Source organism: Haplochromis burtoni, unplaced genomic scaffold (assembly GCF_018398535.1).
Source record: "Haplochromis burtoni strain Fernald_Lab_line unplaced genomic scaffold, NCSU_Asbu1 Contig_179, whole genome shotgun sequence".
NCBI classification, from domain to species: Eukaryota; Metazoa; Chordata; class Actinopteri; order Cichliformes; family Cichlidae; genus Haplochromis; species Haplochromis burtoni.
The window spans coordinates 54,544-70,731 of NW_024582540.1; the positions used below are offsets into that span (position 1 = coordinate 54,544).

Below are 16,188 nucleotides of genomic sequence, written 5' to 3' on the forward strand. Positions count from 1 at the left end.
TTACACGTTGGCCCGGACGTGGCAGTCGGCAGTGCTCCTGTGTGGAAATCACGGTGAAAAAGCGGATCAGAGATAAAGCAACACAGTCTACGTGTGTGTTCCTGCTGCGGCTTGTGTCACTTCTACTCCCACAAAGTTAAATATCCACGGACAGTTATGGGGCTCACCATCTCGTCCATCTTCGGTCGGCTTTTTGGCAAAAAACAGATGAGGATTTTGATGGGTGAGTGCTAGCTTTAGATAGCGCTGTTAGCTAGTTGTTGATGAGCGTTCGTGGGAGAGCACTTCCCAGACTTCTAAAATTTGGGGGGAGAAAGAGGAGGAAAAGCACAAAGAAGAGACAATTATATTATAATAACTATTGTTGTTCTTAATATTTTGTTGTTTGAGAAAAGTAACAATTTTTTGTCGTCGTGGGTTTTAATTTTTTATGTGTGTGGTTTAAAAGAAGTTCCGTAGTAAAGTCTGTTAAAAAGCATCATTTTAAAAGAAATTACGTTAAAATACTAAAAGAAAAATCTTATTGAAATGTTATTGTCATTGGCAAATGGGCACTTAAAAGAATAACAGTGCGACGATTAAAGCTGTAAATGTTTTAACTAAAAATGCTAACATACGTTGTTTGACGGTAACTCGTTACGGCGTTTTCACGTTGTTTAACTCGAGTAATTAAGCAATTATCTTCTGATGACGTTTATTTGCGCAAATGGCGTGACAGGGCACGATATTAGTCGACTTCTGGTGAGTGACTGGACTGGAGGAAGACGCTGTTACGCAATCAGTTCAATGTTCAGCACTGACTTGTATTCACTTTTAATATGAATGTTGACTTGTATTTAAACCACGTTGTTTCCCTGCAGTTGGATTGGATGCTGCGGGAAAAACGACCATCTTGTACAAACTGAAGCTGGGTGAAATTGTAACTACCATCCCAACCATCGGTGAGAGACTTTCCTTTAGTTTTCCTTTTACAACTTGAAGTTCAGTTATGGTTCTTTGATGGTTCTCTCCAGTGTTTAGCAGTGTTAAGAGCTTCTTCTTCTTCTTCTTCTTCTTCTTCTTCTGTAAAGGCTTTAATGTGGAGACGGTAGAATTTAAAAATATCAGTTTCACCGTGTGGGACGTGGGTGGCCAGGACAAGATCAGGCCTCTCTGGAGGCATTACTTCCAGAACACACAGGTATGTAATATGACCGTCGTGCAGTTTCGTGACAACTTTGGATTAATAGCCTAAAGGTAATTTAGCACAGTTCAAGCTTATCAAATCTCAGTAACAGTTGCTTTAAAGTGCTTTATAGTGGAAGGTAAAGCTCACACAGTGTTAGAGAGAAAACTCCTACAGTCAGGTAAGCCTCAAGAGGAGGCGCTAGGTAACAGCAGGAAGAAAAAACTCAATCAGAAATACACTTGGTCAAGGAAGCCATCCAGTTGGAGGTGGAGTGAAAGAGAAAGTAAAAAGAAATGTGTAAGTGAGACAGGCAGTACCGGAGGCAGTCTCCCAGCAGCCTGAGCCTATAGCAGCGCAATTAATGGATGCCCTAGGGCAGCGGTCCCCAACCCCCGGGCCTCGGACCGGTACCGGTCCGTGAGTCGTTTGGTACCGGGCCGCGAAAGTTGAGGCTCAGGTGTGAAATGTATGGTTTTCAGGGTTTTTATCGGTTTTCAGCGTTATTTTGTTATCGTTTTTATCGTTAACTCTGTTTTCCTGGGTCTTTTCACATGTGTTATGAATAAATCTTCTTTTTTTCTGTACTGGTACTAGTTTTATTTTGTTGTATTTATCCGCGACACCTTAACCCCTCTTTGGCCCTGGGACCATTTTTGGTCCCAGGGCCAAAGAGGGGTTAAAGGTCGGACCGGCCTTTAAGATTTATTCATAACACGTGAAAAGACCAAAGAAAACAGAGTTAACAATAAAAATGATAACAAAATAATGCTGAAAACCGATAAAAACCCTGAAAACCATACATTTCACACCTGAGCCTCAACTCTCGCGGCCCGGTACCAAACGACTCACGGACCGGTACCGTTCCGAGGCCCGGGGGTTGGGGACCGCTGCCCTAGGGTCATTTGATCAGTACTATCTGTAAGCTTTATCAAAAAGGACAGTTTTAAATCTAATTTCAGTAGTAGATAGGGTTTCTGTGTCTAAAATCCAAACTGGGAGCTGGTTCCACAGGAGAGGAGCTAAATAGCTGAAGGCTCCGCCTCCCACTTTACTTTAATTCCTTAATAGGGAGCCAATGAAGCCGATATGTGGGAAATATGAGCTCTCGTTCTTGTCCCTGTTAATACTTCTGTTAAAGCATTTTGTATTAGTTTGAGACTTTTCAGGGAACATTTAGAAAAACCAGATAATAATAAATTACAGCAGTTTAATTTATAAATAATAAAAGCACGAACTAGTTTTTAGCATTGCTCTGAGATGGGGTGTTTCTAATTTTAGTGCCGTTACATAGGTGAAAGAAAGCAGTCCTAGATATTTGTTTAATGGGCACATTGAAGGACACGTCCTGATCACAAACAACTCCCGAGATTCCTCGCAGTGTCCCTGGAGGCCAAGTTAATGGGATTCAAAGTAATCATCTGGTTGGATACCATGTTTCTGATGATTACATAATCTCATGTTTGGCGTAACAATGTGTCATTGAGCAGTAGTAGCAGTTGGCAGCTAAGAAATGCAAAAGCAACAAAAAAAACTAAATGATGGCAACGCAGCCATAATCTTTAAAGCAAATGGATTTGTCAAAATACATAATGACTGGTTTTATTTTATGTATCTTATATTTATTGTAGTTTAAGTCATTGCAGTTTCACTAAAGCTGTATGAACATGTCTTTAGTTGTTATCTTGTGGCATGTTTGAGTTGATCTTAAAATCGACATACCAGTACACTGACCATATTTGCTTTTCATTAAATGGCCAACATTAAATTCTAATGTAATCACTTCAACAACCTCTCTTGTTGTACAGGGCCTCATCTTTGTAGTGGACAGCAATGACAGAGAAAGAGTGGCTGAATCAGCAGAAGAGCTGTCTAAGATGGTGAGTTCTTGGCTAAATAAGAAAAACAGTTTCAATTCTGTTCCCAACATGCTTTACAGGGACCCAAAGCATAAACCTAGTCTTTACAGGATGTACTTGATCCTTAAATATTTGTCTCTTTTTACTGTTAGATGACTGTCCTCCTTACTGTAGGAGTCTGTTTGTAGTTTGAAGTGCTGATTGATTTGGTCGTGCCTTGGAGAAACATGGATTTCTCATCATATTTTTACTTCTTCTGAGCCATCCAGAAGCAAGTAGTATCTACTTTCTAGTGTTGCCTCACTGTTACTGGCATAGCCCATGAAAATGAAAGATGTGAGTATATGTGTGCATAAGCCTGTCCCAAAATAACAGCAGATCTTCATCCAGTTTACAATAACGGCCAAATAAATTCAAATTTACATATTGAAAATGGATTGAGGTATGTAAAACTGCAAAGTTTTACAAAATAATCATAGAGTTTGTGGACAAATAGAGTTGTACTGTTTGAGATGAGCATGCAACAATATTTACGGTATAGAGCCATGAACCCGTGGTCCCAAAATTGAAGCACGGAGGTGGTGGCATCATGATTTAAGATGACTTTGCTGCCTCGATAGGTCCCCGTAGTCAAGTTTATCAGGACTTGAAACGACAGTAAAGTCGAATCATTGGTGCCACACAAAGATCTAAACTCAGTAGTTTCACCCCATTTATTTTGCTATAACATGAAATCTTTAATCTGGTTTCTGCAGCTGCAAGAAGACGAGTTGAAAGATGCCGTTTTGCTGGTATTTGCAAACAAACAAGATCTTCCCAACGCCTTATCGGTCAGCGAGCTGACGGACAAACTTGGCCTTCATGCCCTTCGCAGCAAAACTGTAAGTAATTTGAGTAGAAAACAGTCTTTACACCAGAAAGAAAAAAAAAAAACGAAAAACAAAAAACAAGCACGTTTGGCGCTCTTTTCACAATCTCACATTATCTCACCCCCACAGTGGCACATTGAGTCTACCTGCGCTACCCAGGGCACTGGGCTATATGAAGGACTTGACTGGCTATCCCAAGAGTTGTCCAAGAACTGAGGAAGGACTGTTTGGATAGAAGAAAGAGACTAAACGCCACAAAATAGGACTGAAGGCACAGACATTCAGTCAAGAAACTTTCAAGCATTAGTGATCACACAAGGGATCAGGCTGGTGGAAAAAAAATTAATAACTCCTCTTTTTGATTGTGTTATCAGTTACATTATCTCTTGACCTAGTGTCTATTCTCTTTTTGTTCCTACTTATCACCACTTATCATTTCCATTTAATGCCTTGGCTCCTGTCTAGGCAGCATCTGCAGTAATCATTTCCTTGTACTTAGACTTTATCTTCCTCAACCATTTACTAGGAGGGATATGACAAAATAAAAAACTTTATTTAAAGACAATTTATAGGCCACAAACTGTGAATGTTAGACCCAGCCCTGTGGTTCACCTTTGTGTCCTTAATCTAATGGCAACTCATTTTTGAAAAGGCTTGTGCCTTTTAGTCTGAGGTGCAGGAGGATTGCAGTGATTTTGTTACTAGTGTGGAATCACATGTATCCACAAAGGAGCATCGTGCCTTCTGGTCCCTCTTTGCCTAAATCTGAGTAATCCTTTCCTTATCACATTGTTAGGTCATGCTCCCTCCTAATATGCTTTTGTCTCTCTATGCTTATAAAATTATGCAATAAGATGTGGTGGATTGCATGCTGGGGTGCAGCAAAACCAAAGTGAGGACAGATTTCTTTCTGCAACTTATCCTGTTTGAACATCTGTGAATTTGGCTCATTTGCCTTTTTTCCACTTTGTTTTTATGAACCACAATGGAAAAAGAGGGAACTTAAGTTCTTTTATCTTGTGATCTTCTATCCTCCCGACAAAAAATCTTTTTACTAAAAGGAGGAAGGAAGCATCTTTTCAGTGTTGACACACCGCCAGTGTCATTGCAACACAGTAAAGCAGCATGGTTTTTTTTTCTTTGTTGCTTTTGTCTGTTTCTCAGCTGTTGTACTGTTTTACAAATACTGTGTTACATATCCCATACCTACCCATCAATTTATCTGGGTACATTCCAACATGTGCTTTAAGATGTTGACACTTGTCAAAAATATTCTCTAACAATATTTTCCAAATAAAGTTAGTGTTTAAAGATATTTTTCCGACTCTGCTCATTGTTGACGACATTCGGTGTCATTTGTCAGTGTTTTTTTTTTCAGGCCAGGTCTTTCTTGGCTTTCAGGTTTGTTTCATCATCAGTCAACATCTTTTTATCAGGAACCAGGCTGAGCAGAAGTACCAGTATGTTTTGCGCTGTAACTTGGACAGACCTTGCAAATGGATCTCAGCTTCTGCCTGTCTTTGCTTATATATTACTTGCTTTCAAGCCACCACATTTCCTAGCACATGTCTTCCTTGGTGTTTGGGTATGACCTAAGGTCATCTGTACAGCGAACTGTACGGCTTCTGCATGTTGAGAATGGCCCTCAGGCAAGCAAGATTTTTTTTTTTAATTAATTAATTAATTTTGTTTACTAATGTAACTAAAGAGTTAAAGGAGAGGAAGCGATTTGACTGTAAACTAACAAACTGAGCTGGAGGAAAATAGCTATCAATGCTTTGAGTAAAACATTCAGCCTACGTGACCTTAATGCAGTTTCCCTTCATTTTGACTGCTAGTGGTATAAGATGGTGACTTGGAGAGAAAAGCAGGATTAGTTATGTGGATTTCTTCTAAATGTTAGTAAATGGCAGTTTCCTGAATAAGAGTGTCTGGTCTTTTGTAGCAGTTTGGATGGAAAATGTCAAAGCTAAGTGCCAGGCTATCAGATGCAGGGATTCAAGTTGAATGAGGACTGAATAATAGAGAAGTATAATGGCATATGGTGCACTGGAAAGGGCATAAAGGGAGAGCAACTCACTCACAGCATCTGCTTAAATTAATACCACTGTCAAGTAAAGAGGAAGGGTAAAAAGTGGAAACGAAATGTTAAATGACTAGAATATAAAATTGCTTTCAAATAAAAGCTTTGTAATGTAGCTCTGTTCCCCCAGCATGTCCTGTGCTGGGCAGGAGCAGATGTGTGAAATTTATCCAGCATATAGTAATCATTTTTTAAATGGGAGATGAGCCCTAATTGGGATAGAAAAAAGTTGTATTATCATCTTTTCATCATTACCATGTTGTTACTGTTGCAGCACTGCAGGGGGCGATAATGTCAAAGGGGAGTCAGTAGCTGGGACCAAATCCTCATTTAAGTTTGACAGTGTTTCTAGTAGATGTTGGCAGATGGCTTGAGCATGAAGTAAGGCTGCGGTTTAGGAAAGGCCTCAGAGAGGACTGGTGGCGGCTCCCGGGCTGGGCAGATCCCAGTGTACTAATGAGAAGTGAATTTATTGCACAAACAGCTTGTAGTGCAGGAGGTGGTCATACAGACAGAGAACCAGGGGCACATATCGTCGTTTATCTCCAATTCACAGCAGTTTAATGTGCAATAAGATTAAAATGTGTGGCAATTTTCTGCCATGAAGACTTTATAGTCAATCAATTTTCAATAAATCAGTTACCATAGTCGTCAGACTGATCTGGTGTGAGATGATCTGAGATCACCGTATAAGCACAACATTTACACAGTCTCTCTTTTGGTGCTTGTTACAGTTTCTCAGCATATCAAGTGGAGTAAAATCATGTATGACGCCAGGTGCTAAGTAATTAGGACATACACAGTGTTTATAGGTGAAGGTGTAAGGATATAATTGGCTTGCTACGATGCATGAGTGTCTGTTCTAATGTATTTATGACAGCTAATCAGGCTTAGTGGAGCTGGGTCATCACACAGTTTTGTGAGTGGGTGCAAGCGGTGTGCATCAAGACAGATGAGCCCATGTGTACTCTGCTTTGTTGATCAGTTTTTTTCTTCATATTTCTTAAAGCCTCATAGAAATACATTAAATGGGATTTAAACCATCACTTCTCAACATAAACAGAAAGGTAAGCATTACATTTAATTGCTGTTTATTACATATGAAGCTATATAAAAACTATATAGTTGGACTGTTCTTAAAGCAGAACACTTTCAGACATGAGATCCTTGCACAGTAAGTAAAATGACAACTAAAAGTAATACAAATACTGTCAGACTGCAAGCTGCATGTTTGTCAGAGTTGAAGGACGAAGGAAGCTGCTATTTCTTCCAGGTGAGGCATCCTTCACAGATATAATACGTTAGCAAAAGCTGATTTGCAGGTTTTACATGTGCAGGATGATGCCGACGTTGACCCCTCACATACCGGTACCACAGCCCACCTATTCCCAGGCCAGGGAGAATCTGGTGAGAGCTATCCCACCCAAGCTCCTCTGTCTACTGGCCTGTGGAGGTAAAGATTGTCGCTACGAGGGACCAGAGTGCTGGAAGCTGAACCAGCAAGTTATTCGAGGCATTTTCTCCTCCTGGTGAGAGTGTTTGGCAATCTCACACATAATTTTGTGTTGTGCGTGTTTTAGCAAAACGGTAAGGAGTCCATGCTGACTGTGAACTTCTACTTGTCTCAGGGTAACAGATGACATAGTTGCCATGGCAAGACCATCAAGTTATCTAATTGAGAAGTACAACATCATAGATCAGTTTCAAAGGTAATCACTGGTCAGTATTGTCTGTGTAGTAAATTGATGCATGACGCCTGCAACCTTACAGCAATTACTGCAAAAAAGGAAGGACATAAAGCATCTTGTATCACTTTTTTACAACGACACTTGATGATCGTAGTAGTTTTAAAACTTCTGGAACTGTGGACACATTGCAAGTAACAAACAAAAAACCTTTGAGATGAACACCAAGTGTCTGCAGGTTTCCTCCAGTCTTTGACTTTATTTGCAGGTTAAACATCAGGTCGATCGTTAACATGCAGCTCCCAGGCGAGCATGCTCACTGTGGACCTCCTCTGGACCCTGAAAGTGGTTTCACCTACTCTCCTCAGATCTTCATGGACAATGACAGTGAGATCTTAAAACACTGAAAGAAAAGCATATTTATTTTCAATACAGAAAACAGTTTATTTTGTGTGCAAACATTATGCTGATGGCTTTAATGCTCTTTCCTTCAGCTCACTATTCTTATGTACATATGTTTATGTGCAGTTTACTTTTACAACTTTGGGATGCCAGATTTTGGAGTGTCATCTCTTGTTGGGTTAATTGACGCAGTGAAGGTTATTGCCTTTGCGGTGAGGGAAGGAAGAGTGGCCGTGCACTGTCATGCAGGCCTGGGGAGGACAGGTAGGGTTAAAAATATATTCCATGTAAGTAAGTATTGCATGTTGCAGATTGGCCACATATAATGCTCTTGCTGTGTTCCTGATCGCCAGGTGTCCTGATAGCTTGCTACTTAATCTACACCTTGCGTATCAGCCCGAGTGAGGCCGTCCACTTTGTGCGGATTAAACGACCTCGCTCTATCCAAACCCGGGCACAGATAAGCAAGGTGTTTGATTTTGCTCGCCTGCTTAGCACACAGCTGGTTCAATACCCAGACCTTAGCCTGAGACACGGAGCCCCTTTCACCCTGCAGCACTATCTAAACCGACAAGCACTCCTACTGCACGGCAAGGAGGCTCGCAATCTCAGACAAACACCAAAGGTCTGGATTTTGTCATCATAATACATTAATCCTGTGTCATGAAATGCCTGGATTGTAGAGCAATTAACCTTCTCCTCTTTTCTGACTTCCACTTGATTACCGGTAGGTGGTGTACCTCCTGTGTGTGCGTCTCTCCTGCTTGGCTCTGGGTCTTCCTTCACCTCCAGAGGTCTATACTGAACTGGACAAGAGGTCCGCACTTAGGGTCCTGAGCAGCACTGTGAGAGAGACTCTGGTGTCCAAGCAGTACTTGCCCTTGCTGAGAGAAGGTCATAGAAGCTCGTGGGCAGGTTCGGGGTCAATGTCCTCATGGGATGACCCGTTAGGATTCTTGGAGAGGAAGAGGGAGGTACTGATGGACAAACGCAGCTACAGTGACTCTGATCTCAGCAAGATCAAGGTAAATGAGGTCAAATTTTAAAATTGTGCATCCAGAATTATTCAAATTCTTGAATAATAATGTAAAATGGGTCTGGTTATAAAGGATTTGTCCCCCTTTGTTGCGTTTTGTACTGAAGGGATCGGAGCTGAATCCATACTGCACCACAGCTCTTGGAGATGAGAAACACTGGTGTTTGCCGGAACGTATGCGAGCTGATCTCAGACCAGTTAGTCCAGTTTTTGGTGGGCTTTCATCAGGCTACCAAACCACCAAAAAGGAAACTCATATACTCAATATTCCAGTGTCCAGCATGAGAACAAACAGCAGCTGTGCTAAGCAGTCAAACTGCAAGGCTAAAAAGGCTCTACCCAAATACAGTTCCAATGTGGAGGTAACCTTACATTTATTTTTAAAAATGGTAAAGGTAAAGAAAGCTTTGCTGTGGATGTTTTCTAACCAATGTCACATGCAGCTGTGCAGAAATCCACATAACCTAGGCCCGACCTCGACGGCTCGTCCTGTAGCTAAAGCAATGTCAGAGCAGGGTCCTCCAGGAGAAACAGTTCTGCAAAGGTCGGCTCTGCTGCAGGTAAAACGAACAAACAAGTAATCATTGTTATGAATCAGAACATATCAGTGAATTAATACTACCACTCACTTTTTCTATAGGAGGAACTGAATAGTAGTGAGTGTGGCTGGGCTCTGCTGGTCACTGAATCAGATCCTCATGTTCTCTGCTGTCTCTTGTGGACCTGGCTGGAGAAGCTGAGGGTTAGTGGCATCACACAAGGGATTTCTGATTAAGCACCCTGTACTGCAGTAAACATTTGTCTCTCACTTTTATTGGTTTTCTCCAATCTTATTCAGGACCCTGTCCTCAGTGCCGAGGACATAGAAAGACTGAGTATTAGAGCAAGCAACAGGAATCCTCTCAGTGTGCTCAAGAAAGTAAGCAAACAATCTCCTGGGCTTTCTTACTAAGCATTTATACATTTATACGTAGATCTCCTTAGATGCAAGATGTTATTTGGGATATTACATTGTTACAGCCACAGAGACACACCATTTACTGTCTGCTGAGCTGCGTGAGCACAGTCACCAGCCTTTGTCCACACAGAGAGGAGGCAGTGCTTCACCGCCTGATACGGGCACTTACAAGGGTAAGACAGCATGGAAGTTCAATGAGTAAATCATGTTGCATTTGTTCTAAAAATGGAAACTTTTTTTCAAGTGTTATAATTTTCCTTTTTTTAAATAAACACACATATATACATGTATCTTACAGCGCTCCCAAGAGGAAATGGAAAGCCTTGCACCTCTAATGAAAGTCATGAAGGCCACTTTGAGAGAAACCTTCCACAACTACAGATACTTCACTAGAGCCTGCAGCACCAATGCTACACTTTGAAGACAAGAGTTTATACAGAAACAAAAACTGATACTGCATATTGTTGTTGTTGGGCTTCCCCCCCCCCCCCCCCCACAGAGACTTTTTGACAAATCAGAGGGAAAAAAATTATTGAGGTGCAAGCACTTAAATAAATAATTGCTTAATTCTGTCTAATTACTTTAGTTGTAGGATCCTGTAAGTGTTTGCCATCACACTGAGATGCCACCTTTTTCCCTAATTCCAAATATGACAAAATAGAGCACCCACTGTGAAAAATGCCCTTTACAGTTTGGTTTTTGGAGTGCATTTAAAGCAGAATTTGATATATAAAGACCAACCTCCCCCTTCATGTCTCATATTTATCTTCCCTTTTTTAAAATATCCCTATTTCACAATAAATGTGGGCCTAACAAAATTGCTAATAACCTATACTGATTTAGATGTAAGAAATAAAGTATCACCTACACAATCTAACAAGAACTATTACCTGCTCTACTCTTTCAGTCTAAGCCGTGTTAATGTGTTTCAATTGTAACTGTCCCCTCTGGCACTAAAATATTTTGTTTATGATGTGTCCTGCTTACACTGTTACACACTTCACAGGGGACAATGAAAATGTGCCAATGTCTATAAATGAAGCCTAAGATATTTCCAGTAGAGGGCATTAAGATTAAGTCATATATTTGTTTGTTTCCGTGGATTAAGATGATTTGAAGTATTTGAAACAGTTACCAGGCAAAGAGTAACAACTACATCTGTGCCATGGACCAGTCCTGCATAGAGTGCTAGAAAAGTGGTTAAACTTGAAATAAAGTTAGAATTAAAAAACAAGCATTTAATGAGTTTAGCACTGAATAGTATATCAGGTCCTGTCATTAGTTCTAAGAGGTTAAATCCAAGCAGTGTGCCCACAGTGTGACCCTGTAGCAGAACAGCATTTCATACCTAATAAATCATTTACAACATCTGCATAATGTATTGCATGTATATACTTCTTGCATGTCTCTGGTTAAATGTGAGTGAGTCAGATATTATACCAGGGAGCCAAGGCACCCCAACAGAGCTGACTAGAAACCTTTCCCTTTTTTTCATTTTTATTATTAGTAGTATTTTTTATCGGTCAAACTGGTTAAAGAACATTATATCCAACACATATTAAGAATAAATGTCAGAGAGTCATTGCCATGGAAACGTTGTCATAGTGAAGTTGACAACCATTAAACAATCTGTGTTTGGGTTCAGCGCACATGCTCATTTCTGTGGAAAAAGCCTGTCACGGACTCTAAGCAGGATCGGGATTTTGTGAGGTAAAAATCACGAATCTGTTTACTTTATTTCACCAACTGAATAAAACTGAAAGCAGTCAGTGATTCGTTAGTTTGGAACGCAAACGGTAGAAACAGGTTTGGTCTTTCTTTTTTTTTTGGTGAAAGATTTACAGCTTTTTCTGTAAAAACATAATCAACCAGGCCTCTGCCAAACAAAAGTCAAGCGTAAGTAAAGCCATGTATGATTCATGAACTTAGCTCGATGGTTTATATAACTCATTAACATGGCTAGCGCTTGTTTTCACAGGTGAGCGCAAAGCTGTTTTATAATTATTGATCACTTGTGCTCAATCAGTGCGAGTTAGCAAATGACTAACGTTTCTTTCTGGCGTTAGTGTTGTTATTCATATGACATATGAAATGAGTTATGGTTGTCATTGTTATTATTGTTCCAAATCTGTTGCCATGATTAGCACCGTGGTGTTGCTGTTCCAGGTGAAGCCACACTCGTGTTACTACTGAGCCACTCAGAAAGGTGCAGGATTTGAAAGAACTTTGAGTTGGCAAACGCTTAAAGAGCCTTCATCGATAGTAATGCACTTTCATGACATGGCAAATATGCTGATGGCTATTTTAAGAGTCTCCATATACAGTGTTTTTACATATTTGCCTACAAGTTGAAGAAGCTCAGCAGAAATCTGCTAAATCAAACATGTGGACCTACCTGCTGTGGTTAATAAGGGATCAGCTGAATATATATATATATACCACAGAAGGATGAGTGATTTTATCTTCTTTTTTTTTTCTTTCTTTCTTTTTTAATGTGCAAACCCCCCTTAGTCATTTTATTTTTTTTCCATGTCTTTCTCTGTCAAGGTAATGATGAAGGCTGATCCCTGGGTTGGCACCTGGAGGCCCCACAAGCCAAGAGGTCCTATAGCTGCCCTCTATGGTAGCCCGGGGCCCAAGTATGCACTGCCTGGACTCACAGGTAGTGTTAGAGAATTTTTTTTTTTGTTATCAGCTCAATTATTATTAGTAGTAGTAGCAGTAGTATTCAATAAGGGTGTGTTCTTCTTCTATGATAAAGGTGTGTCTCAGCACGACCCTACCAAATGCAAAGCCCCAATGTTCAGCTTTGGGATGCGTCGTAAGGAGGTCAATAATAACGTTTCCCCTGGGCCAAGATACCTGATTCCCACCAACATGACCAGAGAGGGCCTGAGCAGCATGCCTTCATTTTCACTCCACGGCCGTCCAAAGGAGCCCAAGTTCTTCGAGCCTCCTGGACCAGGTCAGCAGAACTCCTAACACATTAAACGCATATGAAGATGCTTTACTCCTGGTCTCAGTGTCTTTATACAAATTTCTTTGTTGCTGTCAGGTCAATATTCCCTAGAGCACTCAGCAAAGTGGATCTACCGCGCTGCGCCTGCTTATTCACTGTTAGCCAGGCACAAGGAATTAGGTGGCAACAAAACACCAGGTAAAATATGTATTTGTTGTTTTGTATTTGTACTATGAATAAAAAAGTTTCATAGTACAAAATCTGTAAGCTTTATCTCTTGCTCCTACTGCAGGTCCTGCAACCTATTCCCTGCCTCCCATGATAGGGAACACTGCGGTTGCATCTTCTGCTCCCTGCTTCTCATTACGTGGCCGCAACAAAATCGGAACCTTCTATGATGACCAAAGCAAGGTGCAGAGTTATATATGTAACATGTCTTTTAAGAGTTATATTTCCCTGAAAAATGTTGTCATTTTTTAATGAATTTATATTATTGGGAGGTTTTAGTTTCTTTGTGTGACCTTTGACTTCTCATGGACATCAGTTCCAGTAGTTTCCCACTGTACTCCTGTTTACAGATTAAACCTGTGTATAAACTTTACATCTTGTCTTTTTAGTGTAAAGTGTTTGTTTTTGGCTGAGTTTGTATTAGTTTGCTGTAAACAATTTTTATGTCTTCTAAGTAATATTTATTGAATTAATACAGGTTAATATTGGTGGTAGTTATGAGGATTTGGTGTTAATATAATCATTAAAAATAGAGTTTACACATCACTCTATGTAGTCCTCTAAAAAACTAAGTAAGCCCCATGGTTCGATAGCTTGTAGAGCCTTCATCAGCAATAACGTGAAGCAACATGGAGTAATCTCTCCCTGTATAACGTTTCTCTGATATGATTGTGGAGGTATTTTATCTCAGTCTTCTTTACAATATTGCTTCAGTTCATAGAAGTCTGCAGGCATTCCTTTATGCACAGCTCTTTTAAAGCCCCTTTAAGGCATTTGTGCTGATACGCTGTTTTGTTTTCTCCAAATGTGGTGCTGTGCGCTATGGACAAACATCTCCAACACTGGTCTTTGTTGTCTGTTAAGAATTGTTCTGGAAGTCTTGTGGTTTGATCCAATGCAACATTACACATGAAAACCATGCTGCCACGTTTTGTTTTTTTTATAGAGAAGACTATTTCTTTTGGCAACACTTCCAAACAAGCTGTACTTATTCCTTTGTTCTCTAATTCTACTGTCATGAACTTTTTCATTTAACCTGCTAACTGAGGCCTGAAATGTCTGTTTTTGTAGAGGTGCTCAGACTGGCCTGTGAAAAACTTTTTCATGTGACTAGTAAAAACAGTGTTTAACAGTTGCATTTCATTGCAAATTTCACTTCCATTAAAATTTATCTAAATCATTGTAGCTATTATATATAGCTATTACACCTCTCCCCCAACAGGACCACTAGCTGACTGATAAGGTGTGTGCCATCACATTAAATTTCATTACTCAAATTCCAAAAATATATACAAAGCACATATAAAAACCTGCACAGAAATTGCATTGCATCATGATTATATATTAACAAATTTTCTATTTTATCTCATTTACTGATCTACTTTTGAAATGGCTCATAAGTGAAATTTGCTAAGACAAGTTAAGATGAGAAGGGAGAAACACCCTTCAACCATCTTGTGGTTGTTGATATTGTGTAGTTTGTCAACTAGAGGGCACTTTGTAACTTACCTGTTGGCAACAGGTGTTTGCAAATCCACAAATACAACAACCAGCTGATCCAAGCAGCTATAGGCAGATTGTAAATGAGTAACCTACAGCTTGTTGGAGCAGAGAACAAGTTTATTTTTAAACTGCACTGCCATATTACCTAAGTAAGGACTCATAAGTGATGATACGCAACAAATGCTAGGAAAATCTGTTTATGTTCCATGTGTCTGACAGAAAAAAAATAAATTGCCAAATATTGGTATCTTAAAAATCCTCCGTCAGGATCTATTCCCTATGTATATGAAACAAAACCATAACCACAACACAGACTGTAGCAGGACAGTGTGAGGCCAGACTGGTTACATACAGATATAAAAGTTACTCAAACAAACTCTAAAAAGCTGAAACCAAACCAAAACAAAAAAACCCTAGCAACTGTGGTTTACTGTTGTTGTCTATACTTTTGTTTCTCTTGGCTGCAGACTCCTGGCCCTGCTGCCTATAAAGTTGTGGACCCCAGTATTTATGGGCAGAAGCCTCCTCAATTCAGCATGACAGGCCGCAACTTCACCCCCGGTGAAACCACAGCGAAACCAGGACCAGGAGCATACAACCCTGAGCAAGTAAGAAACCTGATCATGTCGTGTTCTTATTATCCTAAATGCTCCACAAATATGAACATTTTTTATTCATCAAGATTTTTCCTTCCTAGGTAAACCTCACAAAAACCAAAGCCCCGAGCTTTACCTTTGGATTGCGTCATTCTGAGTACATCCTACCAGCTCCTGGGAATGTTATGGAATAGTGTCCTCTGTCATCTCTTAATTTAACTGGAAATGACCACAGAAGTTTTTCAATAAAGCATAAAATACAAACTGCTCAGCGCAACAGTGAGATTGTATTTTGATGCCAAAGAATTTAGGCCAGATTTCTCCATTTGTCATATTTGAGGTCAGTTAAGGAAAAAATACTTTAAGAACTTGCTCGTCTTTTTACAGAATAAGATAAATTTACTGTTTCTGTCTTATGTCTCAACTTTGTGGAATTTCCAGGTTACGGTTTAGCCTTTTGCACAGAGTTTATAGCAGAACCTCTGCAATCCCAATTCCTGAGTTAGCCATTTGGCATTTTGCAAAGTGCCACTTTAATGTGCATCCAACTTTCATACCAGGCTGTATGATACATACAAACTACATGATCAGTGATATTTTGCTTTTGCTATTTATATTATCCACAGAGCCACTAAATTGTTAAAGTCAGCCGATACAGAAGATTTAATACCTGTAGACATAGCCTATGTGCAAGAATAATTATATTTGGCCAAATACTAGCAGCTTATGAAACAGATTGTTGGCTTTATGTGAAAAGAAAAAAAATGTGTGAAACTGCCTAATAGATCTGTGAAAAGGGTTTTCAGAGAACTCCATGCAATCCTGTGAAAACCTAAGTACATGCT

At 39.9% G+C, this 16,188-nt stretch overlaps 3 protein-coding genes across 5 annotated transcripts; all 3 read left to right on the plus strand.

Annotated features, from left to right (window-relative positions):
* On the plus strand, positions 1-5,208 carry LOC102309760 (ADP-ribosylation factor 5). The gene is made up of 6 exons (XM_005934118.2): positions 1-223; positions 861-941; positions 1,071-1,180; positions 2,974-3,045; positions 3,780-3,905; positions 4,023-5,208. Exons 1-6 carry the CDS (start codon positions 157-159, stop codon positions 4,107-4,109), a joined length of 543 nt encoding a protein of 180 aa, XP_005934180.1. The 5' UTR covers positions 1-156; the 3' UTR covers positions 4,110-5,208.
* A 53-nt stretch (positions 5,209-5,261) lies between these two features.
* On the plus strand, positions 5,262-10,553 carry zgc:77752 (uncharacterized protein LOC393862 homolog). 2 transcript variants are annotated; one of them, XM_005934119.3, is made up of 13 exons: positions 5,262-7,043; positions 7,314-7,505; positions 7,605-7,685; positions 7,930-8,048; positions 8,190-8,327; positions 8,417-8,688; positions 8,795-9,088; positions 9,207-9,461; positions 9,543-9,659; positions 9,740-9,841; positions 9,938-10,018; positions 10,120-10,230; positions 10,356-10,553. In XM_005934119.3, exons 2-13 carry the CDS (start codon positions 7,315-7,317, stop codon positions 10,476-10,478), a joined length of 1,884 nt encoding a protein of 627 aa, XP_005934181.1. In that variant the 5' UTR covers positions 5,262-7,043; position 7,314; the 3' UTR covers positions 10,479-10,553. The 2 variants fall into 2 exon arrangements, with proteins under 2 accessions (XP_005934181.1, XP_042081635.1); XM_042225701.1 differs by lacking the exon at positions 5,262-7,043 and having other exon boundaries at positions 7,053-7,505.
* A 1,088-nt stretch (positions 10,554-11,641) lies between these two features.
* Positions 11,642-15,607, plus strand: odf3b (outer dense fiber of sperm tails 3B). Of its 2 annotated transcripts, none has more exons than XM_005934120.3 (7): positions 11,642-11,767; positions 12,605-12,719; positions 12,819-13,022; positions 13,113-13,214; positions 13,309-13,427; positions 15,215-15,355; positions 15,445-15,607. In XM_005934120.3, the coding sequence occupies exons 2-7, from the start codon at positions 12,608-12,610 to the stop codon at positions 15,535-15,537; spliced, it is 771 nt and encodes a 256-aa protein (XP_005934182.1). In that variant the 5' UTR covers positions 11,642-11,767; positions 12,605-12,607; the 3' UTR covers positions 15,538-15,607. The 2 variants fall into 2 exon arrangements, with proteins under 2 accessions (XP_005934182.1, XP_005934183.1); XM_005934121.2 differs by lacking the exon at positions 11,642-11,767 and adding an exon at positions 11,830-11,953.
* Positions 15,608-16,188: the final 581 nt, after the last annotated feature.

What these genes read in the sequence shown, in the direction of transcription:
- LOC102309760 (XM_005934118.2), top strand. Translation starts at nt 157, where the DNA reads ATGGGGCTCACCATCTCGTCCATCTTCGGTCGGCTTTTTGGCAAAAAA. An exon ending in ATTACTTCCAGAACACACAG is followed by an intron (nt 1,181 to 2,973) that starts GTATGTAATATG and finishes CTTGTTGTACAG; the next exon opens with GGCCTCATCTTTGTAGTGGA. An exon ending in CAGAAGAGCTGTCTAAGATG is followed by an intron (nt 3,046 to 3,779) that starts GTGAGTTCTTGG and finishes TGGTTTCTGCAG; the next exon opens with CTGCAAGAAGACGAGTTGAA.
- zgc:77752 (XM_042225701.1), top strand. Translation starts at nt 7,306, where the DNA reads ATGTGCAGGATGATGCCGACGTTGACCCCTCACATACCGGTACCACAG. An exon ending in GATCTTCATGGACAATGACA is followed by an intron (nt 8,049 to 8,189) that starts GTGAGATCTTAA and finishes GTTTATGTGCAG; the next exon opens with TTTACTTTTACAACTTTGGG. An exon ending in TGATACGGGCACTTACAAGG is followed by an intron (nt 10,231 to 10,355) that starts GTAAGACAGCAT and finishes TGTATCTTACAG; the next exon opens with CGCTCCCAAGAGGAAATGGA.
- odf3b (XM_005934120.3), top strand. Translation starts at nt 12,608, where the DNA reads ATGATGAAGGCTGATCCCTGGGTTGGCACCTGGAGGCCCCACAAGCCA. An exon ending in AGGTGGCAACAAAACACCAG is followed by an intron (nt 13,215 to 13,308) that starts GTAAAATATGTA and finishes CTCCTACTGCAG; the next exon opens with GTCCTGCAACCTATTCCCTG. An exon ending in GAGCATACAACCCTGAGCAA is followed by an intron (nt 15,356 to 15,444) that starts GTAAGAAACCTG and finishes TTTCCTTCCTAG; the next exon opens with GTAAACCTCACAAAAACCAA.